Source organism: Globicephala melas, chromosome 6 (assembly GCF_963455315.2).
Source record: "Globicephala melas chromosome 6, mGloMel1.2, whole genome shotgun sequence".
Lineage (NCBI taxonomy): Eukaryota > Metazoa > Chordata > Mammalia > Artiodactyla > Delphinidae > Globicephala > Globicephala melas.
Window position 1 is genome coordinate 30,819,179 of NC_083319.1, and position 25,167 is coordinate 30,844,345.

Below are 25,167 nucleotides of genomic sequence, written 5' to 3' on the forward strand. Positions count from 1 at the left end.
TGCTGGACATAATGTGGAAATCACCTGGCTACACCCTTCAACTGCAGGTAAGAGGTGCTCCCACCCTCTGTCTCCATCCTACTGGACCCATCTTGACCACACCTCACTGCTTGGTCTCACAATCATTCAAAGCATTCAGACCATTCCATACTCAATGTTATGGAATGGATAGATGGAGAGCCCTGGTAGGGGGTGAGGTACTGTGATACAAAAGGCAAAGTCCTGATATTGAATAGATAGATGTTTGATGCTAAGTTTGATGGTTTGCCCTGTGGAAAATCTCATTTTCATCCTCAATAAATATCTATGTGGCAAAGTCCCAAAGGGACTCCTTTTATGTCTAAAATACATATTTCAGTTCCATTAATAATGTGAATTAAGGTGAATGTTGGATTTTTATGATTTAGTCTCAACTTGACATTTTGGTTCTTTATCAAATCAGAAGCTATGTGATCTAACCACCAGTGTATCCAGTGGCAAGTCAGGAGGCTTAACTGTGAGTTCACTTCTATTATGAACTCAGTCTGGGATATTCAGCCAGTTGGGGCTCATTTTTCCCAGTTGCAACTGCATATAAGCCTGCTCTAGCCAATTTGATTGCATTGTGTGTGTGTGTGCGTGTGTGTGTATATATATATAATATAGATTCAATTGCACTATATATATAATATTATATAATAATATATTATTATATAATATAGATTCAGTTGCACTATATATATCATATATATATACATATAATATAGATGATGTTATGCATAGCTGAAGTTCAGACAGACATTTTGTCAGAATCCATTCATATTTTTCAAACTTGGAAGTGCACTTACCATCACATTTTATCAAAAAGCTGCTGCCTAAAAAATGCCAAAAGACAGTAAAACTTTAACAGTGCCAACCAAAACAGAACCTATCAATGTTTATTTAAGTTATATTTGAACTAGGCTTTTTTCTCATGCATGATCTAAAGACGTAGAATTAATGGAAGTGAATCTTACTGTAAATAAGAATGTGAAAGTAGGTACGTAAATATGTGCATTTCCTGTGGTTTATGTGTTTAAAATGATGATCAATCAGCATCCTGAGGGTCATATATGAACTACTTAGCTTCATAATAAGACCACAGACATAACGTCAGGAATAGGAACTGAAAATATCATCATTAAATAATATAATATTTATTGGACTCCCGCTATGTTCCAGGGACTATGCTAATTGCTTTACATGGATTTTTCTCATTTAAACTTTACTGCATCCATACAAATGAGGAAACAGGGCTAAAAGAAATTAGGTAAGTTATCCAAGGTCATATAGCTAATAAATGGTAGAGGCAGGATTCATTTCCAACAATATCTGACTGTGAATTATTCCCACTCAGTGTTTCATTTATACATGCAGTAAGAATGTCCTCCCCAACCTGATTTACTCCAACCAGCCCTTTCCCCACCCCTGGACTTAGTCTGGGAAAGCTGTTCATGTGCAAAGATGATTCAAGGGCAGAGACAGCTGCTGAGGCTGTGACATTTGAATTTGTGCACACACAGTATAGTATGTGACTCAGTATGTGATGACGAAGTAAGAGAGACACAGATCCAGGAAGGATTAACTCCCATCCCACCCTCACAATCAGCATCATTACAACCCTACCCAGGGAAGTGTTGCAGCAAGACTATGCCCTCCTGGGTACTTCATACACTAAGAAGCAGCAGCTATTTATCTGCAGAGTGTCTTCCATCTACCACCACTGTGGCATAAGGTCACAGTCTCAGATGCTGCCCTGCTCCCCTGCCTCCGCTTCCTGTGAAATGATCACTTAAGTTCTCCTCTTAGCCTGCAGTTGGAAAGCTCCAAATGAAGCTGTAGTGTCTGATTATGAACTCTGGTGCTAATTAATCTTCCCCCTGTTAAATCCCTCAAACTGGTACTCCACTCCACCTTCAGCACTGCTCAGGTCACATAAATTTTGTTCAAAGAGACTAAATCAGTCTCTATTCATCAAGCTATTGTTTATACTATTAAAGGCTAGACATAATTCATAGTCATTAAGAGGAGGCTGATACATAATGATGCTGTTAACAAAAAAAATGAACTAGATATATTAAATATCATCAAGTAAAAAAAGTAGATTATACAAAATATGTATATAAAATAAGACAGTAAAAACATTCTACTAACATTTTTAGTTTTACTGAATTGACACTCATGTAAAAGGGTTGCTCACCCCTAGAAAGAATAATATCAGAGACACCTCAAATCTTTCTTCCTGCCACAGGTCCTGAAATTCTCCCATCAGCCATTTCTTCGTATTAAGAAAATTTCCTCCAAAAGGCCCCTATATATTCTGCATATATTTTGAGAAAAGACCTGTTCCCTGAAGGAGGGGAGAGACTTCTCTTGGTTTTTTATATGGGTTAATTTAGACTAGATAATTCTGCTTACATAGAGCAAGGAACATATTACCACTGCACAGTTAGATGAATTTTAGGGAGAAGACACCAACCATCAGGTTTGTGGAACAGACCAAAGGAAAAGGCAGCCAGCATAGCTTCCTGCCAAGATCAGTTCCCTCTATCTCTACTTCTTATAGCTGAGGTCATTTCTCCCTCACGTTCAGGCACAGCCCTCTTTCTTATCTTCCCCCCAACCAGGTTCAGGAACTAATCCCAATTTCATTAGGGAGAATTTAAGTTGTGCTATCTAAATCATTTCTCCCCAGAAGTGTGGTCCAAGTACCAACAGTTTTGGCATCTCCAGGAGCTTGTTAGAAATGCAGAATCTCAGCCTTACTCCATACCTACTAAATCAAAATCTGCATTTTTAACGAGATCCCTAGGTGTTTCATTTGTACAATAAAATTGGAGAAGGATTTAATGTTGTATCTCCATGAGATGATGGATGTTCACTAAACTTATTGTGGTAATCATTTCATGATACACGTAAGTCAAATCATCATGCTATACACCTTAAACTTATACAGTACTGTCTGTCAATTATATCTTAATAAAACTGGAAGAAAAAATTGGATAAATAGATAAATTTCTTAAAAAAGATTAAAGAACCATCTCTGTAGGTCAGTTCTCACATGAGCGAGCATCAGGTCACTTTGCTCCTGGCCCTTTACCCTTGAATCATGACATGTTCCAGAACTAAACTTTACCTCCATCTTATAAGTGGTACCTTGCCTATTAACAAGTTTAAGGCTCCAGTCACTTTCATACTGTGATCCTGTTTAGCTCTGGTCCTCTCCCAGCATTGGGGCAATGATTTGACTCAGAGCCCCAGCCTTAATTTTAGCCCAGCTGGTAGACATCTTGGATAATGGACCTATAACAGTTTTGTTCTTCATGGTCCACCCAGAATTCTCCCTTCCCCACTGTCAAACTGACCTATGCTGCTTCTGCACCTTCCAGCCAAACCAGTAGCACAAAAGTCCATCTTCTAACGAGTTTCGGAAAAGAACCCCTCATCTCTGTCACTGGTTGACCCTCACTGCCAAGAAGCTCTTCCTTGTGTTGCTTTGTGAGCCTTTTCATGCTTGTTCTTTCCTCTGTGGAGATAGCAACCGGCTTATCAGCTTCTTCTTTGAACCATTATTAACCCATTTCTCACCCTGCTCTTCACATCTTGTAAATCACTGGACAAATCATTGTTTCCAGCTAGCCTAGAGGAATGAAAGGAGATGCCCATGTACTCACATAAGGTTGCCATCGGCACAGGCCCGCACTAGTTCTTATCTACAATTGAGTGCTGAAAGAAGAGAAAGTATTACATATAGGAAATACAAGCTTTTAGCCTGATCCAGTGATTTTCTTTTCATTTTTACATGGTTTTAGAAAATGACTATTTTGCTTCACTACTATGACAAATAATAATGATACAAATGATTTTTAAACCTCTCCATTGCTTCCCAAATGCTTTCACTCCAGCACCTCAATTTATCCCTTATGTCTTTGGGAGGCAGAAAAGACAATTAATAACAGAGAAGACTGAGGCTCGGAGAAGTTAAGTGATTTTTTGAAAGTTCAAGCTGCTACCTGAACCAAAGTTTCCTCATTTCAGATCCATCACAATTTTCAGCACAACGTTCTGCCTCCGATTAAGCTATGTTCAAAAACTTCTTAAGGGCTTCCCTGGTGGTGTAGTGGTTGAGAATCCGCCTGCCAGTGCAGGGGACACAGATTCGAGCCCTGGTCCGGGAAGATCCCACATGCCACAGAACTAAGCCCGTGCTCCACAGCTACTGAAGCTCACGCGCCTAGAGCCCCTGCCCCGCAACACGAGAAGCCACCGCAGTGAGAAGCCCGCGCACCACAACGAAAAGTAACCCGCACTCGCCACAGCTAGAGGAAGCCCACACGCAGCAATGAAGACCCAACACAGCCAAAAATTAGTTAATTTTAAAAAAAAACTTCTTAAGCATGCAAGGGTAGTAATGCTCGCAGCTCCCAAAGCTCTGCTCAGCATTTCAGGAATGTAATTTGAGAAAAATAATTATCAGAACAAATAAGAAATTCATAATATGTTCACTTAATTACCGCTTGAGGTGCATCTAGTACTTGCAAATTACCTTAGATTTTTAGATGGATTATGCTTTCAGGGAGCTGAGTATTTTGCAGATCAAATATAAAATCGAGCAGGCAATATACTAAGAGCCAAACTGAAGTCTGAGAATGCAGAATATATTTTGCTTTGTGTCATGTACCAAATGACTAATAGGCAGCAAGAGTTTTCAGGGTTATAATTTTACCCCAAGGTTCTGGTAACTACATGAAATCCTTGAGTGGTTTATGATATCATAAGGTGAAATTATAGTTCCCCATGGGCAAAAGTTGTTGAAATGCTTTCAGCCATTGAATACCATAATTAGCCTGTCCTCTATAGCAATTATAGGAAAAACTATATTAAATGCCTAGTCATACTGACTAATGACTTTAAATATAGAAATTATTTTTTAAAATGAGAATGGCAGGCAGGCGATTCATTCATCTATCCATTCCATAAATATGTATGTTAACCTGAGTCTGCCACTAAGATAAGGCCTGGGGTTACAACAGCAGACAAGTCAAATCCCAAAGCCTCCCCTTGGAGAACTTTCATTCTAGCAGGGGAATCAGACATTAAATGGCCATAATTATGAGATAAGCGTTATGATGATGAACAGAGAGTGCTATGCCAGTATATTACAGGAAGCTTACCAACTTGGGGGTGGGGAGAGCAGGAGACACAATCAGAGAAGGCCTCCTTGAGGAAGTAAACATAGAGCTAAATGAACTCTGAATGATGAAACAGAACTATGAAGGATAAGAGGAGAGGAGAGCTCATTCTTAAGCAGATAATGAGAGTAAGAGAGAAAAAAGAGACCTTGAAAGGAGAACACAGAAATCTAACCTCCTCCCAGATGATGAGAACGGCTGTGTGGATATGCTACAGGAAAAAGGGGGAAAGAATCAGAAAATAATGTAGCCTAGACATTAGCAAGAAATATGCATATTGTATTATATATATAATACACATATACATAAGAAATATGTATACACATATATAACATAATGATATATAACATATATAATATATATGTGTATACATATTTCTTATGTATATGTATATTCCATATGCTAATATATATATGTCTTGTTATATATACATTTAGAATATATATGTTATATGCTTATATATTGTGTGTATAGGTCATAATATATTGTGTATAATATTTGCATATTATATATGTGTATATAATGAGAAACACAGTATATATAGTACAGTCTATGATATATGTATGTTTCATATATGTGTGTATGGATGCATATATGTGCGTGTGTATGTACCAGAACAGAATTTGCAATGAGAAAACACCTAGCCATTTTCTATAAAATGCCTGATCTCCAGTCACAAAAGAAAAGAATAAGATTTAAAGACTATAGAGATAATATTCAAAGGGTAACTAATCAGGATGATAAGCTCATAAAATATTGCATTGAATAGAATAAAGGTACAAAATTCTAAAAGAGGACAAGAGGTTATTCAATGTGAAATATTTACCTAATGAAGATGTCATTCATTTTGGACAAGAATGTAAAGATTGTCACCAAGTGGAAAAGCTGAGAAAGAGCTACTGACCATACAAGACGGTTCTCAACAATATTTCAATATCATTGCAATTAATTGTATTATTATTTTAAGTGATAATACAATTTTCATTTGTATCAAACTTTACAATATACCTAATATTTTCTCAGCTTAGTGACTAGGTACATTGGCAGTATTTTAGCATAGGTAAAACATAAATAAATTATCTAAAGTCATACACATAAAACAAAAAATAGCCACAAAAAAGATTATGTTTCAGAATATCAAACTATACCAATAATAGGTGGAAGGGAAAAACAAGTTAGAGACACAAACCAATAGAACAAAACACTACTATGTACGTGTCCCAAGTTCTAAATAGATATTCTCAGATATGGGAAGAATTGGTTTTGGTTTTATGATAATTATTAGTAATTCTGATCCCCAAAAGTTGGTTTCATATTTTTTGTCTCAATACTGTGTTATTTACAAGAGACACACTTAAAACAGATGTAAGCTAAAGAATTAAAACCACGATTAATATAGTTCAAAAAGTATAGAAATTATTTTTAAATGTATTTTGTCACTTTAGAGTTCATTATAAATTTGAAAGTAGTCAAAGTAACCTAAATATTTATTTCCACTGTGAAAAGCTGTGTGCTAACCAAGCACTACAGTGAAACTCTGAAAATAATGAAATATTTTAATCATTTTTGCACTAAATGCTATAATATGGTTATACAGAGAATCTAGCCTTTGGGGATTATAATTCTTTTACAGTTGTACTCAGATGTCTTTCCTGAGACAAGTGGCATGTGATGACTGAAGTTTTAATAGCCATTCATACTTGGAATATTTTATGCATTAATACTTGGAGTAAAAATGAACAGCATTTTCCAAATACAATAACTCAAGAAATAAATGGAGGCATCTGTGCAAATGTTTCATTTTTGAAAATCACCTTGGGCTGAGTCAAACCATGGAAAATTTTAGCTCAAAGGAAAGTTCTGCCTCCCCTTAATCCCCCTTAAAAAATCATAAGGATGTGAAAACAGGATTATAATGGAAGCTGTCTTGCAACATTAACTGCAATGTTCATTCCCCTAAAAGCCATAATTCATGGCTGTTCTACAGCCTTTTTCTTTCAGCAATTATGCATATTAGAGGAAAGTCTGAATACATAAAAACTAAATGCTGATAGAAAACCAACCCTCATAAAAGAAAAATTTACTTGACCAGTTTGCTTTGAAGGAAAATATGAAAGCCAGTTTGTCCCAGGTGTCCCCTGGTCCAAGGAGGTTGGAAAAAGCACGTAAACTACAGTCACGGGGCATGACGCAAGGCTTACTGCCTGGGATGCCTGATCAACCCATTGGCGGTCAGTTCCATCCCTAGGGGACTGTGTCTTCGGTGGGAACAGAATATTGGGAACTGCTGGCTCTCCAGGGAATTCAATGCAAAAATTGCTCTTCTAAATTGACAAACTGCTACACAGAACCCCTCAAACCCACTCTTTCCTTTTCTCTTCTCCCTCTCTTATTCGGAGGTTTATGGGGTGACATAAAATCATCTCACGGGAATTTCCCCATGCCATTTTGATCATTTTTGTATACAGAGCCTGGTACTTGATAAACATTTCCTGACAAAAATGAAAGACCTCTAAATCCTGTTTCAAGTCAGAAAACTTGTATTTGAATCTTGTCTCTGAGAAATAACTGGGCTTTGTGATCCTGGGCAAGTTACTTAAACTCCAAGCCTCAGATTCCTCACCTAAGAAATAGACTTGAAAATAGTACCTACTCATAGCCCTGTCTTTATACAATTATGAGATAATGTGTGTAAAATTTCTGAACACAGTGGCTGGCCAGTATCAGTGCTCTGTAATTATTTGTTAAATCTAAATTCTCCAGAGTTGTAGATGACCATAATCCCAGATGACCAGATGAATGAAGAAGAACAGATTATATCTAATATAAGGGCTGAGGATCCACTCTACTTTTCTCATACCTCTAACATTAGGCGAAGAGCAACTGCATTCTTGACTTCTCCAGGAAGAATTACAGCCAAGAATTACAGTCATGGCATTCAGGATTTATGCTTTGAAATACATCTTCAAAATAAAGCCTATGACCATTTCCAAATGGGAAATCTCAGAAGAAGCCCAGAAGTATTACCAAGGAATATGAAATTTATTTGTAGAATTTACAGACTTACAATAACCCTCCAAGCAAATAGCATAAATTTCAAAATCTGAAGGGAAGACACCATACAAACACACACACACACACACAAACACACGCACACACACATACACACAATGAATTTAATAAATCAGCCAGCAAGCTATTCTCTGTGCCTAGAGTTTATGTAAGATGTAAAGAACATTACACCCAATTTTTGTTCTCAGAAAATGTATAATCAAGTTAAGATTAAACCCTGCAGTAAAACCAGGAAAGGAGGCATGTTCACCATTAAGTACCAAGTGAGGATGTCAATATCCCTGACCACCTCACCTGAATTTCTATCTCATCATACCATTTTTTTTCTTTCCTTCTTTAATGTGTCACTATGTGTAATTATCTAGTTTGCCTTTTGTTAATCTTTTTTTCCAGTGGAGTAGAGACCTGTCCTATGTTACTCATGGTAATGGTACACAGTATATATAATATATATGTGCTGAATTAATGGATTCTTTGTTCTTGAACCTTCACCTGACCTAGGGATCCTAACTTAGATAGCAGGCAAAACCAAATCAGAAATATGCTTAAAATCATTCAGCAAGAAATTATTCCTTTCTTCTATCATGTTCTTCTATCAATTACTATAATTCTAAAAAGATTAATGAGGGCAATATGATGATTTCTAAAAGAGTTCAAATAAAATCATATTCCCTTCAGAAATACACACAAATAAACAACTAATTGCTCTGCAATGAGATTAATGAAATAATAAAAATATGCAAAAGGGAGAGGTGGCACCCACAAGGATAGTTAACTCTTTCTTGGGAAGATCAGAGAAGGCTTCTGAAAAGAGATGGTACCTAATCTGGATTTTAAAGGAAGAATAGGAGGAACAGAAATAGGAATTCCACGCAAAGGTAATAGCATGTGTAAATGCAAAAAGGCAAGATTGGGCCAAATGACATGAGCACCAGGCTTAGAGGCAGAGTCTTAGTTAAACTTCTGGATTCTCATTTATAGTTATTACCACTGTATCAATTTCCTGTTACTACAGTAATACCACATAACAAGCAGCCATAAACATCAGTGGCATACAACAAAAAAATTTATATAGCTCACAAGTTTGCAAGGTTTGGCTGACCTAGTACAGGCTTACTTATGTATCTGGGGGCAGGTAGCTGTTGACTGGTCTGGGGTGGCTTTAATATTTGCTGGGGTGACCTGGCTCTACTCCACATGTCTCATCATCCAGCAGGTAAACCAGGCATGTCCTTCTCGTGGTGACAGCAGAGGGTTATACCACAAGCAGAAAGGTACAAGCACTTTTCTGAGACTGTTCTAACACCATGTCTGCTAACATTCCAATGACCAAAGTAAGTCACCTGCTCGGGACCAGAGTCCAAGAGGGAGGGCACTCATGGTGAAATGGCAAAGGAAGTGAATCAAAGAGGGGAGAAGAATTGGAGCCATTAATACAATCAACAGACTGCACCCATTTAATCTCTCCAGAGTTTGGTTTCCTATTCTATAATGGAGAACACAACAATTCCTTCCTCCTGACACCCAGGATTGTTGGGAGGAAATGTATGGAAGGCTTTTTTGAAGTTCTTTAGCTGAAAATAAATAGACAAATACAAAAAAAACTTACTATAGAAATCTAAGAGATTGAGGTCACTCTGTTTGTGGCTTGCATGCCAGCTAACTCCGTATTTAGGCTTAAACTCCTATTTCATGTTCGTTAAAACAGTAGTCTCAAACAAGTTAGAACATTTTCCAGGCTGTAATCAGAAAAGGACATCTGAATACCAAATTCTGCCCCTTAGAGAGTGAGGTAAGCTCAAGAATATGCATGATGACAACTAAAATATCATCAACGGCTACTTCTGGAGGAGGCTGTAGAATCAGGAAGGAAAAAGAGCTACTATAATGTTCTATACTATAAAACTTCTGTTTGCATTTTACAGTGAGAATAGATTCATGTTCTGTTGTGGCATTAAGTAAATGAATGTTTTTTTCATAAAGTGAAACTAGTTAAGTTTTTCCATAATTTCCATTTCAACAGCTTAAACATTGATCTGGATATTCAAGGTTGTTTCTGTTCAATTTTCATCCTTAAATATTACTATTTAGTCATGCTTTATTTTTATAAATATGACTCATGTTATCTCAAAAGTCCAGGAAACTAGGTTCTGGTCCCAACTTTGCCATAATCAAGTCTTTGACCTTGGGCAAGTCATTTAACCCTGATCAACTCTATTTCTTCATCTGCAAATTAAGGATTATGAATTAAATGGTTCTAAGATCACCTTGGGTCTAACATTCTATAGTTCTCAGAAGAAATGGTCTATATTTTTAGATAAGCCCACTTATCTGAAAATTATGCTTCCGAATATGAACCCAAAAAAAGAGGAAGAGTTAATTCAGAGTTCAATAAGTGACCAAATTTTATAAATCAATATTTGTAGTTAAAAATATCTTACTACTTTTTAATGTACACTGATGTTAACAGATGATCTTAAAACAATCAAATAGCTTCCACTTACAATTACTTCTAAACTGATGAGATACATTTAACTTATCTTTTTAAACTCAGTGTAGATAATTAACACCATGAATTTTTGGTTCTGAGCAAACTGTTTTTTCTTTCCACTCTGGGCATAATCATTCATCAAACACTTAAAAGCATTTACTGCTACTATGTAGACACTAGAAAAAGTTCCTGGACCTGCTTTTTCAGTTTGCATCAAGCCAGTTTCTGCATATGAATTATAAACTCCTCAATTCATGCTCCTAGTTTGTTTGTGAGAATTACTCAAGATAGTGGAATTAAGAACTTGCATTCAGGTTAAATTCTAGAGGCAGCACACAAGTTCAATTTGTTAAATGTGTATATGACATAGTTCCACTTAGCTATCTAATCTTGGTCAAATTGCTTAATCTTGCTGATCCTCATTTTTCTCAACCGCAAACTAAATGAATCATTGCATGTCATTTTTATTGCTGCATGAAAATTTTCTGAAATTTGCAAAAGGAGGAGAAAGAAAATGCCTGTTTAACTCAGCTGACTGCTACCCGCTGGTGCTTGGCTCACAAAGCAAAACCGCTACTTTAGTTGTGCTGCTCTTGTGATTCATTTAACAGGAGCAAGTGTGCTGAACACAAGAGAAAGATAAGCAAACACCAGCTCACTCATAAACTGGGAGATGGTCTGAAATGGAAAAGCTGGCAGCAAGGCTACAGGCAGGCTGCCCCGGAGGAGGGGGAGTGAGGAGATATCTTCTCCTGGATGCACATATTCAGGATAGATGCTTGAATCTTTGCGGGCCCCTCCATCATAGTGGCTCAATCACTGATTCCCTGAGCACTCTAGAGCAAAGACAGATTGACTCTTCAGCCATGGCAAACAAAATTATTAAATACAGCCCAAGTCACCACCAAGGGCTAGCCTAAGGGAAAATTAAAGCAAGAGGAAAGCATTTCTCTTCTTTCTGTTATTCAGTAGTTTGTCTTTCTGCTTGTTTGATGCTTTGCTTTAGCGGATCTCTAAGAGGCTGGTTTCCTGGGGTCGATGCTGTGGGATTACTGACCTTTAGGCTAAACCTCCTACTGTACCTTTGCATCCAGCCCACCCTGAATGAAGGCCCAATTGGACATACTTTAATATTTAATTATTCTGTTATATAATTAAATAAAAACTGGCATTAAAACAAGTCCCTGTGCCATAAGGATTTGGGTAGAGTTGTGCCAAAAAGCTTACATCACTAGACTGCAGGTAAATTTATAGCTGTTTTCATTCATTTGCATTTAATCAGCCGCGAATTGCTGAGTCTAGGTTCAGCAAGCACCTTACTGCCTGCTCAGTCTGCAGGGTACAGTACTGCTGGTGATGCGCAATGACTCAAGTGAGAAGTTTGAGTTCCACAGTCCACAGGTCATTTTTCACCTTGAAGTTTGGCTGGATAGCAAGTCAATTATATAAACAAAAAGACAGGGCTGTTCTGATGCCATGAGCTAAATGGAATCCTCTCATTTTCTATAAGAGGTGTCGGTTCTGGCCTCAGCTGACCTGGTTCAAACTTCAATTCTGTCACAGTGGAATTACATCTTTAGAGGAATTATGGTTCTAAAGTAATTGCACTGTGATCATAATTACCTTTGAAAAAACCATTAAGACAATAATTTTACCTGTATCTGGGTTCTAGAGTCAGCTGATAAGTGGGTATAGCAACAGCATGGGCTGAAGAGCCTGCGGAAAGTTATTTCAACTTTCTGAGCTTGCCCACAACCATGAACTAGAGCTATTAACAGAACCTATCTCATAGGGATATAGGAAGGCTGAAATGAGATTATGAGTATGGAGGGCCATGCATGTAATCAAAGCAACAGATAGCTACTAGTATTAAGAAGTTGTTAGGGACTAATTAAGCTCCCCCATTGGCCGTTGGGCTACATGTACAATGGCTGAACTCTTTCAGTTAGCCGCTTTACATATAAGGGAACTGAGTCTCACAGCAATTAAGGGAATAGCTGGTAAAGCCAAAAACTTTGTGCTATGTATAATGGTAGTCAAGAGCATAAGTAATGGAGCCACACAGACTGCCCAGTTCTGTCATTTACTGGCTCCATAAGCTTAGACAAGTTAGTTGGTTGCTCTGCGCCTCAGGCTGCTCACCTATAAAATGGATATAATGATAGAATCAACCTCATATGATTGTTGTAAGGACTATAAAAGTTAATATGTCCAAAGTATTTAAACAATGCCTGGCACAGGGTGAGCTACATCATCATCATCATTACCACCAATGCAATTATTATTCTATGTCTCTGTATTTGGAAACACCAGTAGTGTTACAGTACCCGTAGTGAAATAATTAATCTGGCATATAAGGGAGAAATGGACATAGCTCCAAAAGATCACACAGCATAAAATGGGATTTGAAGGGGATTTTGAATAAATTGGAATGGTCTCAGTGAACTGAAAAGGGTAGCCTGCTCCAGATGAATAGAATGACACATTAGACCAGGGTCAGAGAAGAAGCAAAACAAAGTGAATTTCGTCAAAGAAAGGGAACAGTCAACAAAGACAGAGATTGAACATTTGTAGCAGAATAGCGATAATTACCCTCTAGAAATCCTATAATATCTAGCTTTTAGACACTACAGAGACCATGATAATAGACCCTACCCTTGCATGACTACACATGAGACAGAGAAATACCAAGAACTTCCAAAGGCCTAGTAAATGAGTACCATAGTGCCATTTATGGATGTTGCTGAGCAAATTTAACTCAGGAAATTATTTTTTAGAGAGGGACATAAAGACTGGAAACTTGTGGTTTCATAAATAGTAGATGGGAAAGTGTTGTTGAACATAGCTTACTATAAAGAAGAAACAAAGAACAATTTTTCTTATCAGCCATACTCATTTGGGGAGGGGATTATACATTCAACAGGATTCTACTTGGGCCTGAGTTCAGGTTTTTCAAGCTCACCTTTGCATTATTTGTGTGACCTGGAGCAAGTCTCTTGTTCACCTTTTTCATCAGAGTGTAAGTCTCCTTATCGTATAGATCAGGAAGTAGTACAGTGGAATGTTTACATACAAAGTCTCTGCAGTCCGACTAAGTTCAGAAACTTCCTATATTGGCTGAGCAATCTTGGGCAAGTTATTTAAACACATACCTTACTTCTTATGTGAAAATTGGAGATGATAATAAATACCTCATAGGGTTGCTATGAGGCTTAAAATATACAATCCATGTAAAAGTTTTAGCACAATGCTGGACACATGGAAAGTTCTTAATAAATGCAAGATATATATATAAATGAATGGACTAAATGATCTCTAGCATTTCCTGCAGCTACTCATCTTTCCTGTAGTCTGGACTCCTTATTTTTACAGCCTCCCTGACTTTGATACCTCTCTTCAAGTTCAGTCCCTAGCCCCCACCTGTAACCCAAGCGAAGTGGAAAAAAGAAGCATTAAGATGGCCAGTGTGGCAGCAGAGATGTATGTGAAGATGTGGTGATGCCAGCAAGGGGAGGAAGGAGTGGGGAGGGCTCAGTCCTCCTATGGCCACTCCCAAGACAGCTAGGTATTGAACACAAGTATTGGACCCCCAGGGAGTCAAGGATGAATGTGCTTGTTTTGGGGAGCTTGGCCGATCCATCAAGCTTGTTTTAACCTTTTATGAACAGAACACCCACAATAACCAAAAAATGATATTAGCTGTTATTTTTTTATTATTATCATTATTATTACATATTCAAATAGATAGATTTGTTGGGTGGAACACAAAGGCATCCTTCCTATACGGAAGATATTCTTCAAGAGAAGTGATTTCCTTGTCACTGGAGACATTCAAGTGGAGACTTAACAGGCAAATAATAGTGACAGTATAAGTAAAGCCTTGCTACTTAACATCTGGTCCATGAACCAAGGTATAAGCATCACCTGGGAGCTTATTACAAATGCAGATTCTCAAGCTCCAACCTAGACCTAATGAGTCAGAATCTACATTTTGAAGAAATTCCAAGTAATATATTTAGCTTTGCTATCGAAGATTCAAGCATCAGTGAACAGAGTAGATGACCTTTAAAGCCCCTCCGAACTCTGAGACCACCCTCCATTATACAGTCCATAGGTTTTAACTGGACATTATATTGGCACGGGGATGAACTATGGTCCCAATACCTAGTATATCCCATTCCACTGATGAAATTAAGAATGGCCTTTTCCACTCACCTCCAAAGGACATTTTATCAGATCGAGTGACTACATTCCACTCATACTTAAGTAACAATCTCAGATAAATACAAATGTAGAGCTTAAATGAAAATACTCAATATTGAGATTGTTTTTGAATCTAAATCATCCTATCTACCATGGACAGAGCAGCTTATTTCTTGAGTTTGCTTCCATCTTGTTTTGAGCCACTTCTCTGCTTTCTGCAAAATGTCTATCTGATTATTCTCCACACAGGTGCTCTGGGTAGAGTTCAGTATTCCATTAATACCGAACAATTCACATACAAATACGTGGTTTAACCTTAGATATTTCCGCAAGGCCTGAAGAGGCTGACACAAATATAAACAGAATTGGAAGAGCTGGTGAAATATTTAGCTGAAACTTAAAAGAAATTTTTCTCTCTCTGGAACTTCCTGGTGATGCTTGTATTGCAGCTCAACTGCTTTAGCTCTTTGTATACTTTTATCCTCCCTCCTCGATGCAGGCTTTCTGACATCCTTGGCTCTTTGAATTACACACCACATGGACACAAAGGGCAGACTATGCTAGTCCATCCAATTGTATCAATAGCTTCTTAGATCCCTTTTCGGATTCTATTATTCTGTGACTGCTCAGTAGCTCATGCTTTTTTTTGTACTGGAACTCACACATAGAAATAAAAAAGAACATACTGTTTTGAAAGAATTAAGATAAGAACTAAAGGAAAAAATTTAATGTTTAAAAGGAAAGAAAGACAACATGAAGTGTGACAAAAGTATCTAATTTGTAATGTATCTAACCTAAGAGAATTTGTGTTAATAATGAAGACTTATTACACCAATACTTATCAAACATCTGCTCTGTACCAAGCACTGTGTTTGCTGCATGATGATGATGATGATGATGATGAGAATAATAGCAGCTAACATTTGTTGAGGACTTATGACTACACGAATGAGACAGGCATAGGCCCAACCCTCATGGAAGCTTATAAGCTCACAGGAAAAGTAGGCATTGAACAAATAATCCCAAATGTTAGTAACACAATATGAAATTGCAGGGTACAATGGGAGGGTGCTGCAGGTGGCCTAATCTAGTTTAGGGGTCAGTGAAGTATTCTCTGAGGAAGTGACACTTTATTTTTTTTAACTTTTTATTTTATACTGGAGTATAGTCAATTAACAATGTTGTGATAGTTTCAGGTGCACAGCAAAGTGACTCAGTTATACATACACATGTATCCATGCTCCCCCAGACTCCCCTCCCATCCAGGCTGCCATATAACATTAAGCTGAGTTCCCTGTGCTATATAGTAGGTCCTTGTTGGTTATCCTTATTAAGTATAGCAGTGAGTACATGTCAATCCCAAACTCCTTAACTATCCCTTCCCTCTACCCTTCTCCAGGAAGTGACATTTTAGAGTTAGCTACACAAAGGGAAGTTAGGGTTGAGGAGATAGAGCATCCCAGGCAGAATGAAGGCTATGGGCAAGAGCTCTGATCAAGTAAAAAGTATATGTTGGAAGAACTGAGAGAACTGGCTAAAGCTTAGAGGCCAGGGGGAGAGTGCGGAGAAGAGGCTGGAGAGAAGAAGGCAGGAGAAGGATCATGCTGAGGCCACGTGAGGAATTTCGAGTTCATCCCAAGGTCTATGGGGAGCCATTGATAGGTATTAAGCAAGTGAGTGACATCATCAGTTTTGGGCTCTAAGAAGGTTACCCTGACTGAATTGGAGGGGAAGAGAGGGAATGTGCAGAGGGCAGAAACGATGGTGGCTTGGACTGCAGAAGTGGCAGTGTTTGTAATACATCTCCAGGTTAGAGTGGGGTTCCTGTCAGACTAACAAAATTCTTCCTCCCATAGAACCTAGTTATTTATGTTAATGTTGAAGGAACTTTCCATTCTCAAAACTGCTCCTTCACAGGCATGAGAGCCATGTCAGGGAGATGTGGGAGCCCATGGGCAAAAGGTAGCGGGAAAACATGAAAAGGAGATAACACAAAGGGCTAGCTAGTCCTCCTCTGGAATTCCGAGCTTTGATCTGCTGGTTCACAACTCCCTCCAGTGTCTTGGGAAGGAGTGCTGTATTGATGCACTCAGCAAAGAAAAGAGGTCCAGAGTTTGCCTAGAAATAGTTCATGAGCCATAAAGATAGTGTCACAGCATAATGTGAGAAAATGGACTTCTAAAAAGGATGATTTTCATGTGTAAGACAAAAGTATTCTAACTACTGACCTAAGACCCTTTTACCTTAAAAGGAGGGTTCGTTTCAAAAGCTTGAGTTGTAAGCTATATCATTAGTCCCTTTTGTGCTTAGTGGGATGACAAAGCTCTCATCTCCCTGTGGTTCAAAGAATCTGTCAGTCATTCATCAAGCATATTATTGAGCAACTACGTGGTAAAAGGCATTGGAATACAACAGTTAATTAAATGGTTTACATAGACTTCCAGTCCAGTGAAGAAGCTGAAAGTCTAGACATTAAACTATTACACAATTAAATTTTAAAAGTGCAACTGTAATAAGTTCTACAAAAGAAAGGTATGTGTGCTATGAGGGCTTAGGAAAGGAGCATCTGGCCTAGACAGCAAGTTAGGGACGTGATTACTGAGCTGAGAATAGAAGGATGAATAGAAGTTAAATGGGTGAAGAGAGGATAGAAGAATAGTGGTAAAATTAATTGATTTGACAAACATGTATAGAGCCCTTATCAAGGTGCCAAGCGTCATAATAGGTAACTGTGGTCCACAGATGAATGAAACCTGGTCTGCATGTTAGGGAAAAGAATAAGCTGAATCTTGCTAATGGCTAGCTATGAGAATTTGATTATTAATTTGCCCAAACCTCAGCATCTTAATATGTAAAATAAGAAAATAACATCTATCTTGCAGGATTATTGTGAGAATTCAAAATGTGCAAAGCCCTTAGCTCACTGCCTGTCACATAAGTAGCAAGTTTTGTAATGACCAGACCCAGTCAGTATGACATAGTGTCAGAAGCTCTGTTCATGGTGTTCAGAGCTCACTATTTTCCATCAGACTATCTGGGTTCAAATTCCAGATCCAACATTTACTAGCTCTATGACCTTGGGCAAATAACAAACTTTCTAGTCTTTAGTTTCTTTATCTGTAAAAGGAAGATAATAGAAATACCTCATAAGTTTCTTGGAAGGCTCAAAGGAGGTAGGCATGAAAAGTGTGAAAGATGGCTAAATAAGTACCTAGCCTACATATTCTGTATGTTCAAGGTGCTGTATCAGCACAGATAAATAAGCAGTAAATTATTTTTGGTTTTGTTCTTCCTGGATAGGAGGGTGAAGCTAGATAAGGCCAAAGACTTCATACAGAGAGTCTTGTTCTAGGCCTTAAAAAATGAATAGGTGTTGAACAAACAGAATGCTGATAAATTTGCCTTGCTCAAGCCATAGGGCTGCAGTTTGCTATTGTGAGAGCAGCCTAGGCCTAAGGCTTAAGGAGAATATTTTAAAAGACTAGTGAGTTCACTCTAATAAACATCTTCTCTCCATTTGCTGCCATGAGCTGGAAGGCAGGGTGATGTGGTCGGTAACAGCATGGGCTTTGAAGTCAAACAGACATGGGTTCTAATCCAGTCCCTTCTACTTATAGCTGTGTGATCTTATTACTTTTATTACTTACTCTTACTTATTACTTACTATATTTCTCTGAGCTTCAGTTGATTAATCTTTAAAAAGGAAGTATTAATAGAGCTCTCTTCATAAAATTTTTATGAGGATTAATCAAGATTATGCAGGTAAACATATTTGGCACATAATATTCAATAAATGTTAGCTATTATTATTATTGATGCCTCATTAAGGTTATGCTGGCATAAAACATTAGAATTTGTTCAGTGTATGGAACACAAGGGTTTGCCATATCACCTGCTCAACAGTGGGATATCCAAAGAAATACCACAAACCAAGTGGTGAGTCCCTTTGTGGCAATGATTGCAGGTATTTACCTTTGTGGGCCCAGTAACTTTGAAAATTATACAAAGTTGCCCCCAAAAATTATTGAATAAATTAATGAGTTACTTATTTCACTGGTTGTAAAATAAAGGGTTTTTTTAACTTACAAACATGAGGCATGCTTCTATAAACAATCTATAAGTAAATAAATACACCTGTAGTTTCACCATCAATGGAACAACCATTGTTAATATCTTGATATATTTTTTCCAAGACGTGTGTGTGTGTGTGTGTGTGTGTACATATATGATACCTGTGGGGGGGGTTCATAGCATTTAAAATAATTATATACATATTTAATTTTGATCAGACCATAACAAAGCTTTTTCTCAATTTGTCATATGAGCGTTTGCTTTGTTTTATTAAATAGGCTTCACAAACATGATTTATACATTAGATAACATTCTATAAGGATGTGGCATATAATTTATTTAACTATTGCCATATTGTTAGACCTTTGGTGTGTGTCAAAACTAATTAATCTTCAAATATAAGTTATTTGTTACCAAATTCAGTGATTTCTTAACCTGTAGGGGCTATAAACAACTTGAAAACCTAATTATTTAAAAAAATATGAAACTCTGTACTATCTTCCTTATAGAAGAAAATTACAAACACATATTTACATAAAATGTTGCCTAGAATTTCAGGAGACTTATAAACTCCATGAAGCCCATCAGTGAATTCCTGTCCCCAAGGCTTCAGTCAGAACCAATGATATCAAATATGTTAACACGAAGCAGAACAAAAAAGTTAAAGAACTTTAACATAACAATTGTGGAGAAGTATAATCTCTAATATACTGCTTACTACAGTACATTCGACTATTTTCATAATACAGCTCAATTCCAGTTCATTCTTATATTTTAAATAAGTCTAGATTCTATATTAACACTTCTGTACAACTTCCATGAACTATACTGCCTCATGTGCTGTATTCTTATTATCCTTAGTGACAGAAAGCTTCTACAGGACTCCCAGTACACTGCCTCTCCTCACTGTGAGGTCTTACATTCTAGAGAACTGTGCCATTACTGGATCTATTCCTGCTCCCCTCCTCCTCTGTTGCTCCTAATTGTCTTACATACCATTCCATTTGAGCAAATATACAGCATGACTGGTAACACAGTTATTTAAAGGAAAGAGATCATTTTGTAATTACACCAAAAACAAACTCAACAAACTTAAAATATACTGCAGCATAAAGACCAATAAACATAAAAGAGATGTATTCACTCTTTGGGGTCATGTATATTTCAATCTCAGGATGCAAGGTTTTTTGTTTTTTTTTGTTTTTTTTGTTTTTTTTGCGGTATGTGGACCTCTCACTGTTGTGGCCTCTCCCGCTGCGGAGCACAGGCTCCGGATGCGCAGGCTCAGTGGCCATGGCTCACAGGCCCAGCCGCTCCGCGGCATGTGGGATCCTCCCGGACCAGGGCACGAACCCGCGTCCCCTGCATCGGCAGGCGGACTCTCAACCACTGCACCACCAGGGAAGCCCAGGATGCAAGCTTTTAACTTGGCCTTTGTGTAGTTCTAACTAAGGAAAGGCACAATCTTTAATTTATTATCTTAACTTTATGCTTTGTCTGATAAGCAATTTTTAATACCAAGTTTGAGTCTATACACCGTTTTATAGTTTCTAAAGAATTCTGACAGGTTCTCAATATAAAGGAGAAAGCTGTTTTGTACTTTGTGTTTGTTGTTTCCATCTGTTTGCTTCTGAAGATAGAACAATTATTTATGTGAAGACAGAACAGTTACTTATGTGAAAGCTTGTATGAAAGAGCATGTACACATGGCACATGGAAATTTGTTTATGACTGTGTGCATTTGAAAAATCCTAAGTCATTATTAGAATCCAAAGAATGATGGAAAAGAAAATTTTGAAAACAACTCTAAGAATTTACATTAAAGACACTTCTTTTTCTGCCTCATAGCTACATCATCCCTCTCAAGGTTTCCGCTTTGGAACTGTCCGGGAAAGCAGTGCTGAAGATTATGTGAGGCAAAGCTTCCCAGAGATGCATGAGTATATGAGAAGATACAATGTACCAGCCACACCCGATGGAGTGGAGTATCTGAAGTGAGCGTCAACCTCTTGCATCCAAAAAGTTCTCAATGAAAAAGAAGTCTTGCTATTGATATAGTGTTTGTCGGTTTTTTAAAATGATAGCTAAATATATCCATTGTGTGCGCAGTAATATCTCACACCATGTGAGATCCAGGAGGCAGTATGGAATAAGTGTGCATTTAATTATGTGACCTAGTTTACTAGTTCCTGCACAGTCCCAAGTTGGCCGTAGCTTTGATCAAAGTGCCAGTGCAGTCATTAGTGTAGCAGATGGTGGGGGAAGTAAATGTTGGTTCGACATCACTTGGGAAAACAATGGTGCTGAAATGATCAAACACTCAGGGAATGTGGCCAGAGGACAAAGTGCCCCAAAGCAACCCTTTCCTTCACAGTGAATCTCTAAGCATGTGGACTGTCTCCTCTTATCACAAGGAAGTGGACTTTATCTTAGAGCTTTCCTGTAGAAAGAAAATAAGATAAAAGGCAATGATTCCCATGCCTGCATCCTTCTCATTGGCATTTATGAGAAGCAATCAAGAGCAATCACATTACCATGGCAGATTATCAGAGCCTGTAATTCAGTGAAGCTGAATGCAAAAGAGGTTGGTGCAGTTATGGGTCTGCTCATCTAGTCTGCCTGGGAGAAGGGGATGAATGGCTCCTGATAAGCACCACAGCATGCAGGCAAGCAGTCCTCTCTCTCCTGCCTGATGGTCTCAGGACAATGACATACATTCAAACTCCAGTCCCTAGAATTGTGCAGCACCAGGAAACTGTTTTCTCTATTGTCAAACACAATAATATCCCCAAAGGACAACAAGACTTGGCACCTCAAACTTTTTTTTTTTTTTAACATCTTTATTGGGGTATAATTGCTTTACAATGGTGTGTTAGTTTCTGCTTTATAACAAAGTGAATCAGTTATACATATACATTATGTTCCCATATGTCTTCCCTCTTGCGTCTCCCTCCCTCCCACCCTCGCTATCCCACCCCTCCAGGCGGTCACAAAGCACCGAGCCAATATCCCTGTGCCATGCGGCTGCTTCCCACTAGCTATCTACCTTACTACGTTTGTTAGTGTGTATATGTCCATGACTCTCTCTCGCCCTGTCACAGCTCACCCTTCCCCCTCCCCATAATCTCAAGTCCGTTCTCCAGTAGGTCTGTGTCTTTATTCCTGTCTTACCCCTAGGTTCTTCATGACATTTCTTTTTCTTAAATTCCATATATATGTGTTAGCATACGGTATTTGTCTTTTTCTTTCTGACTTACTTCACTCTGTATGACAGACTCTAGGTCTATCCACCTCATTACAAATAGCTCAATTTCGTTTCTTTTTATGGCTGAGTAATATTCCATTGTATATATGTGCCACATCTTCTTTATCCATTCATCCGATGATGGGCACTTAGGTTGTTTCCATCTCTGGGCTATTGTAAATAGAGCTGCAATGAACATTTTGGTACATGACTCTTTTTGAATTTTGGTTTTCTCAGGGTATATGCCCAGTAGTGGGATTGCTGGGTCATATGGTAGTTCTATTTGTAGTTTTTTAAGGAACCTCCATACTGTTCTCCATAGTGGCTGAACCAATTCACATTCCCACCAGCAGTGCAAGAGCGTTCCCTTTTCTCCACACCCTCTCCAGCATTTATTGTTTCTAGATTTTTTGATGATGGCCATTCTGACTAGTGTGAGATGATATCTCATTGTAGTTTTGATTTTCATTTCTTTAATGATTAATGATGTTGAGCATTCTTTCATGTGTTTGTTGGCAGTCTGTATATCTTCTTTGGAGAAATGTCTATTTAGGTCTTCGGCCCATTTTTGGATTGGGTTGTTTGTTTTTTTGTTATTGAGCTCCATGAGCTGCTTATAAATTTTGGAGATTAATCCTTTGTCACTTGCTTCATTTGCAAATATTTTCTCCCATTCTGAGGGTTGTCTTTTGGTCTTGTTTATGGTTTCCTTTGCTGTGCAAAAGCTTTGAAGTTTCATTAGGTCCCATTTGTTTATTTTTGTTTTTATTTCCATTACTCTAGGAGGTGGGTCAGAAAGGATCTTGCTGTGATTTATGTCATAGAGTGTTCTGCCTATGTTTTCCTCTAAGAGTTTTATAGTGTTTGGCCTTACATTTAGGTCTTTAATCCATTTTGAGCTTATTTTTGTGTATGGTGTTAGGGAGTGATCTAATCTCATACTTTTACATGTACCTGTCCAGTTTTCCCAGCACCACTTATTGAAGAGGCTGTCCTTTCTCCCCTGTACATTCCTGCCACCTTTATCAAAGATAAGGTGTCCATATGTGCGTGGGTTTATCTCTAGGCTTTCTATCCTGTTCCATTGATCTATCTTTCTGTTTTTGTGCCAGTACCATACTGTCTTGATTACTGTAACTTTGTAGTATAGTCTGAAGTCAGGGAGCCTGATTCCTCCAGCTCCTTTTTTCGTTCTCAAGATTGCTTTGGCTATTCGGGCTCTTTTGTGTTTCCATACAAATTGCGAAATTTTTTGTTCTAGTTCTGTGAAAAATGCCACTGGTAGTTTGATAGGGATTGCATTGAATCTGTAGATTGCTTTGGGTAGTAGAGTCATTTTCACAATGTTGATTCTTCCAATCCAAGAACATGGTATATCTCTCCATCTATTTGTATCATCTTTAATTTCTTTCATCAGTGTCTTATAATTTTCTGCATACAGGTCTTTTGTCTCCTTAGGTAGGTTTATTCCTAGATATTTTATTCTTTTTGTTGCAATGGTAAATGGGAGTGTTTTCTTGATTTCACTTTCAGATTTTTCATCATTAGTATATAGGAATGCCAGAGATTTCTGTGCATTAATTTTGTATCCTGCTACTTTACCAAATTCATTGATTAGCTCTAGTAGTTTTCTGGTAGCATCTCCTCAAACTTTTTTTTTAAGAAAGGGAAATAAATAATTTTATGGGACATAGGGGCTCAGTGTTTCTCAAGAGCTGTAGTAATCAGCCCCTAAAACAATTTTATGGACTAAGCTAGAGTCTAGAAAGGAAGCCTTGTGTTCTCAGATTTGCAGAGTTATATATAGTGTTGAAGCGCTATGAAATGGCACTTTCAATTTTGCAAGAACATTAAAACATTAGAGTCCCTCTCTGACACAGAGTTTAGCATTCCTTTGCCTCCCAGCTCCTCCTCTTTGTCCTCTCCTTTAGGGAAATTCATGGCTGAGAAAAAGAATAAGATGTCAGGGAGACAGCAATGGCTCCCTGCTAGATAGTAATGGCTGACAAACTGGGCACTTATGGCAGTGTGAAAGGGTGAGATAAGTCACTGCTGCAGTCTCCAGTTGCATTCCACTCAGGGTATTCACTTATTCTGGAGGCTTCATCTAGAAGGCCCAAGTGCTCAGAGTTGGCCCTCCTCTAGCCTGGGGAGAAATTGTTAGGTAGGAAAACAGGCACAGATGAAGGAGCTGAGTTCCAAAAGAAGCAACTTGTCCATGGAAATACAGCTAGCAAGTGGCAGGGTCAGGACTAGAACCAGGTCTCTAGAATCCAACCACTGCTGCAGGCTAGTCTGGAAACCAAAACCGGAAAGTAGGTCCTTGGTGTTCAGAAAACAGTCCATGTTTCAGCAGCATCCGTGTACCAGATAGCATTTGGGTGCATGTGAGAAATGCAAACTCTCAGGCCCTGTCCCAGAATCTGCATTTTAAAAAGCTCCCCAGGTGACTCATAGATTGAGGTGAAATTGGAACAGAGCTTATCATCAATGCCCTCTGCCTTCTTCTCTCTGGGCTTCTCTCAGATAAAGCCTATGCTCTTAGCCACCACTCCAAACAACCAGTCTTCAAGTTACCCCCTGACATTCCAGTGCCCTGACCTGCAAGCACAACCCTTGGAGTCGCCTATAAAGACAGGTTCCTGTGTTAAACCTGTCCCTCCCCTCTCCCATCAGAATTCCCCTGGGCTTCATCCTACTCACTTAGGGCCCTGCTTTCGGAGGTAACAGTATTCCAATAAATTAATCCCTAATAAAGTATTAATTACTTTTAGTATGTTTATATGGTTTTTGTGGTATATGTGTTATTAAATGAATGCTCAAAAAGACAGCATGATTTTATAATGGGAGAAACAACTGTAGGCCATGGCCGTGCC

The 25,167-nt window shown here is 38.2% G+C and overlaps 1 protein-coding gene across 4 annotated transcripts in view; it reads left to right on the plus strand.

Moving 5' to 3' along the window:
* Window positions 1-25,167, plus strand: part of GRIN3A (glutamate ionotropic receptor NMDA type subunit 3A) — a 155,201-nt gene that overhangs the window by 80,036 nt on the left and 49,998 nt on the right. For all 4 annotated transcript variants that reach the window (XM_030829877.2, XM_060300679.1, XM_060300681.1 and 1 more), the window contains exon 4: window positions 20,896-21,041. In XM_030829877.2, coding sequence (XP_030685737.1) covers window positions 20,896-21,041 — 146 coding nt within the window. The remainder of the gene's footprint in view (window positions 1-20,895; window positions 21,042-25,167) is intronic.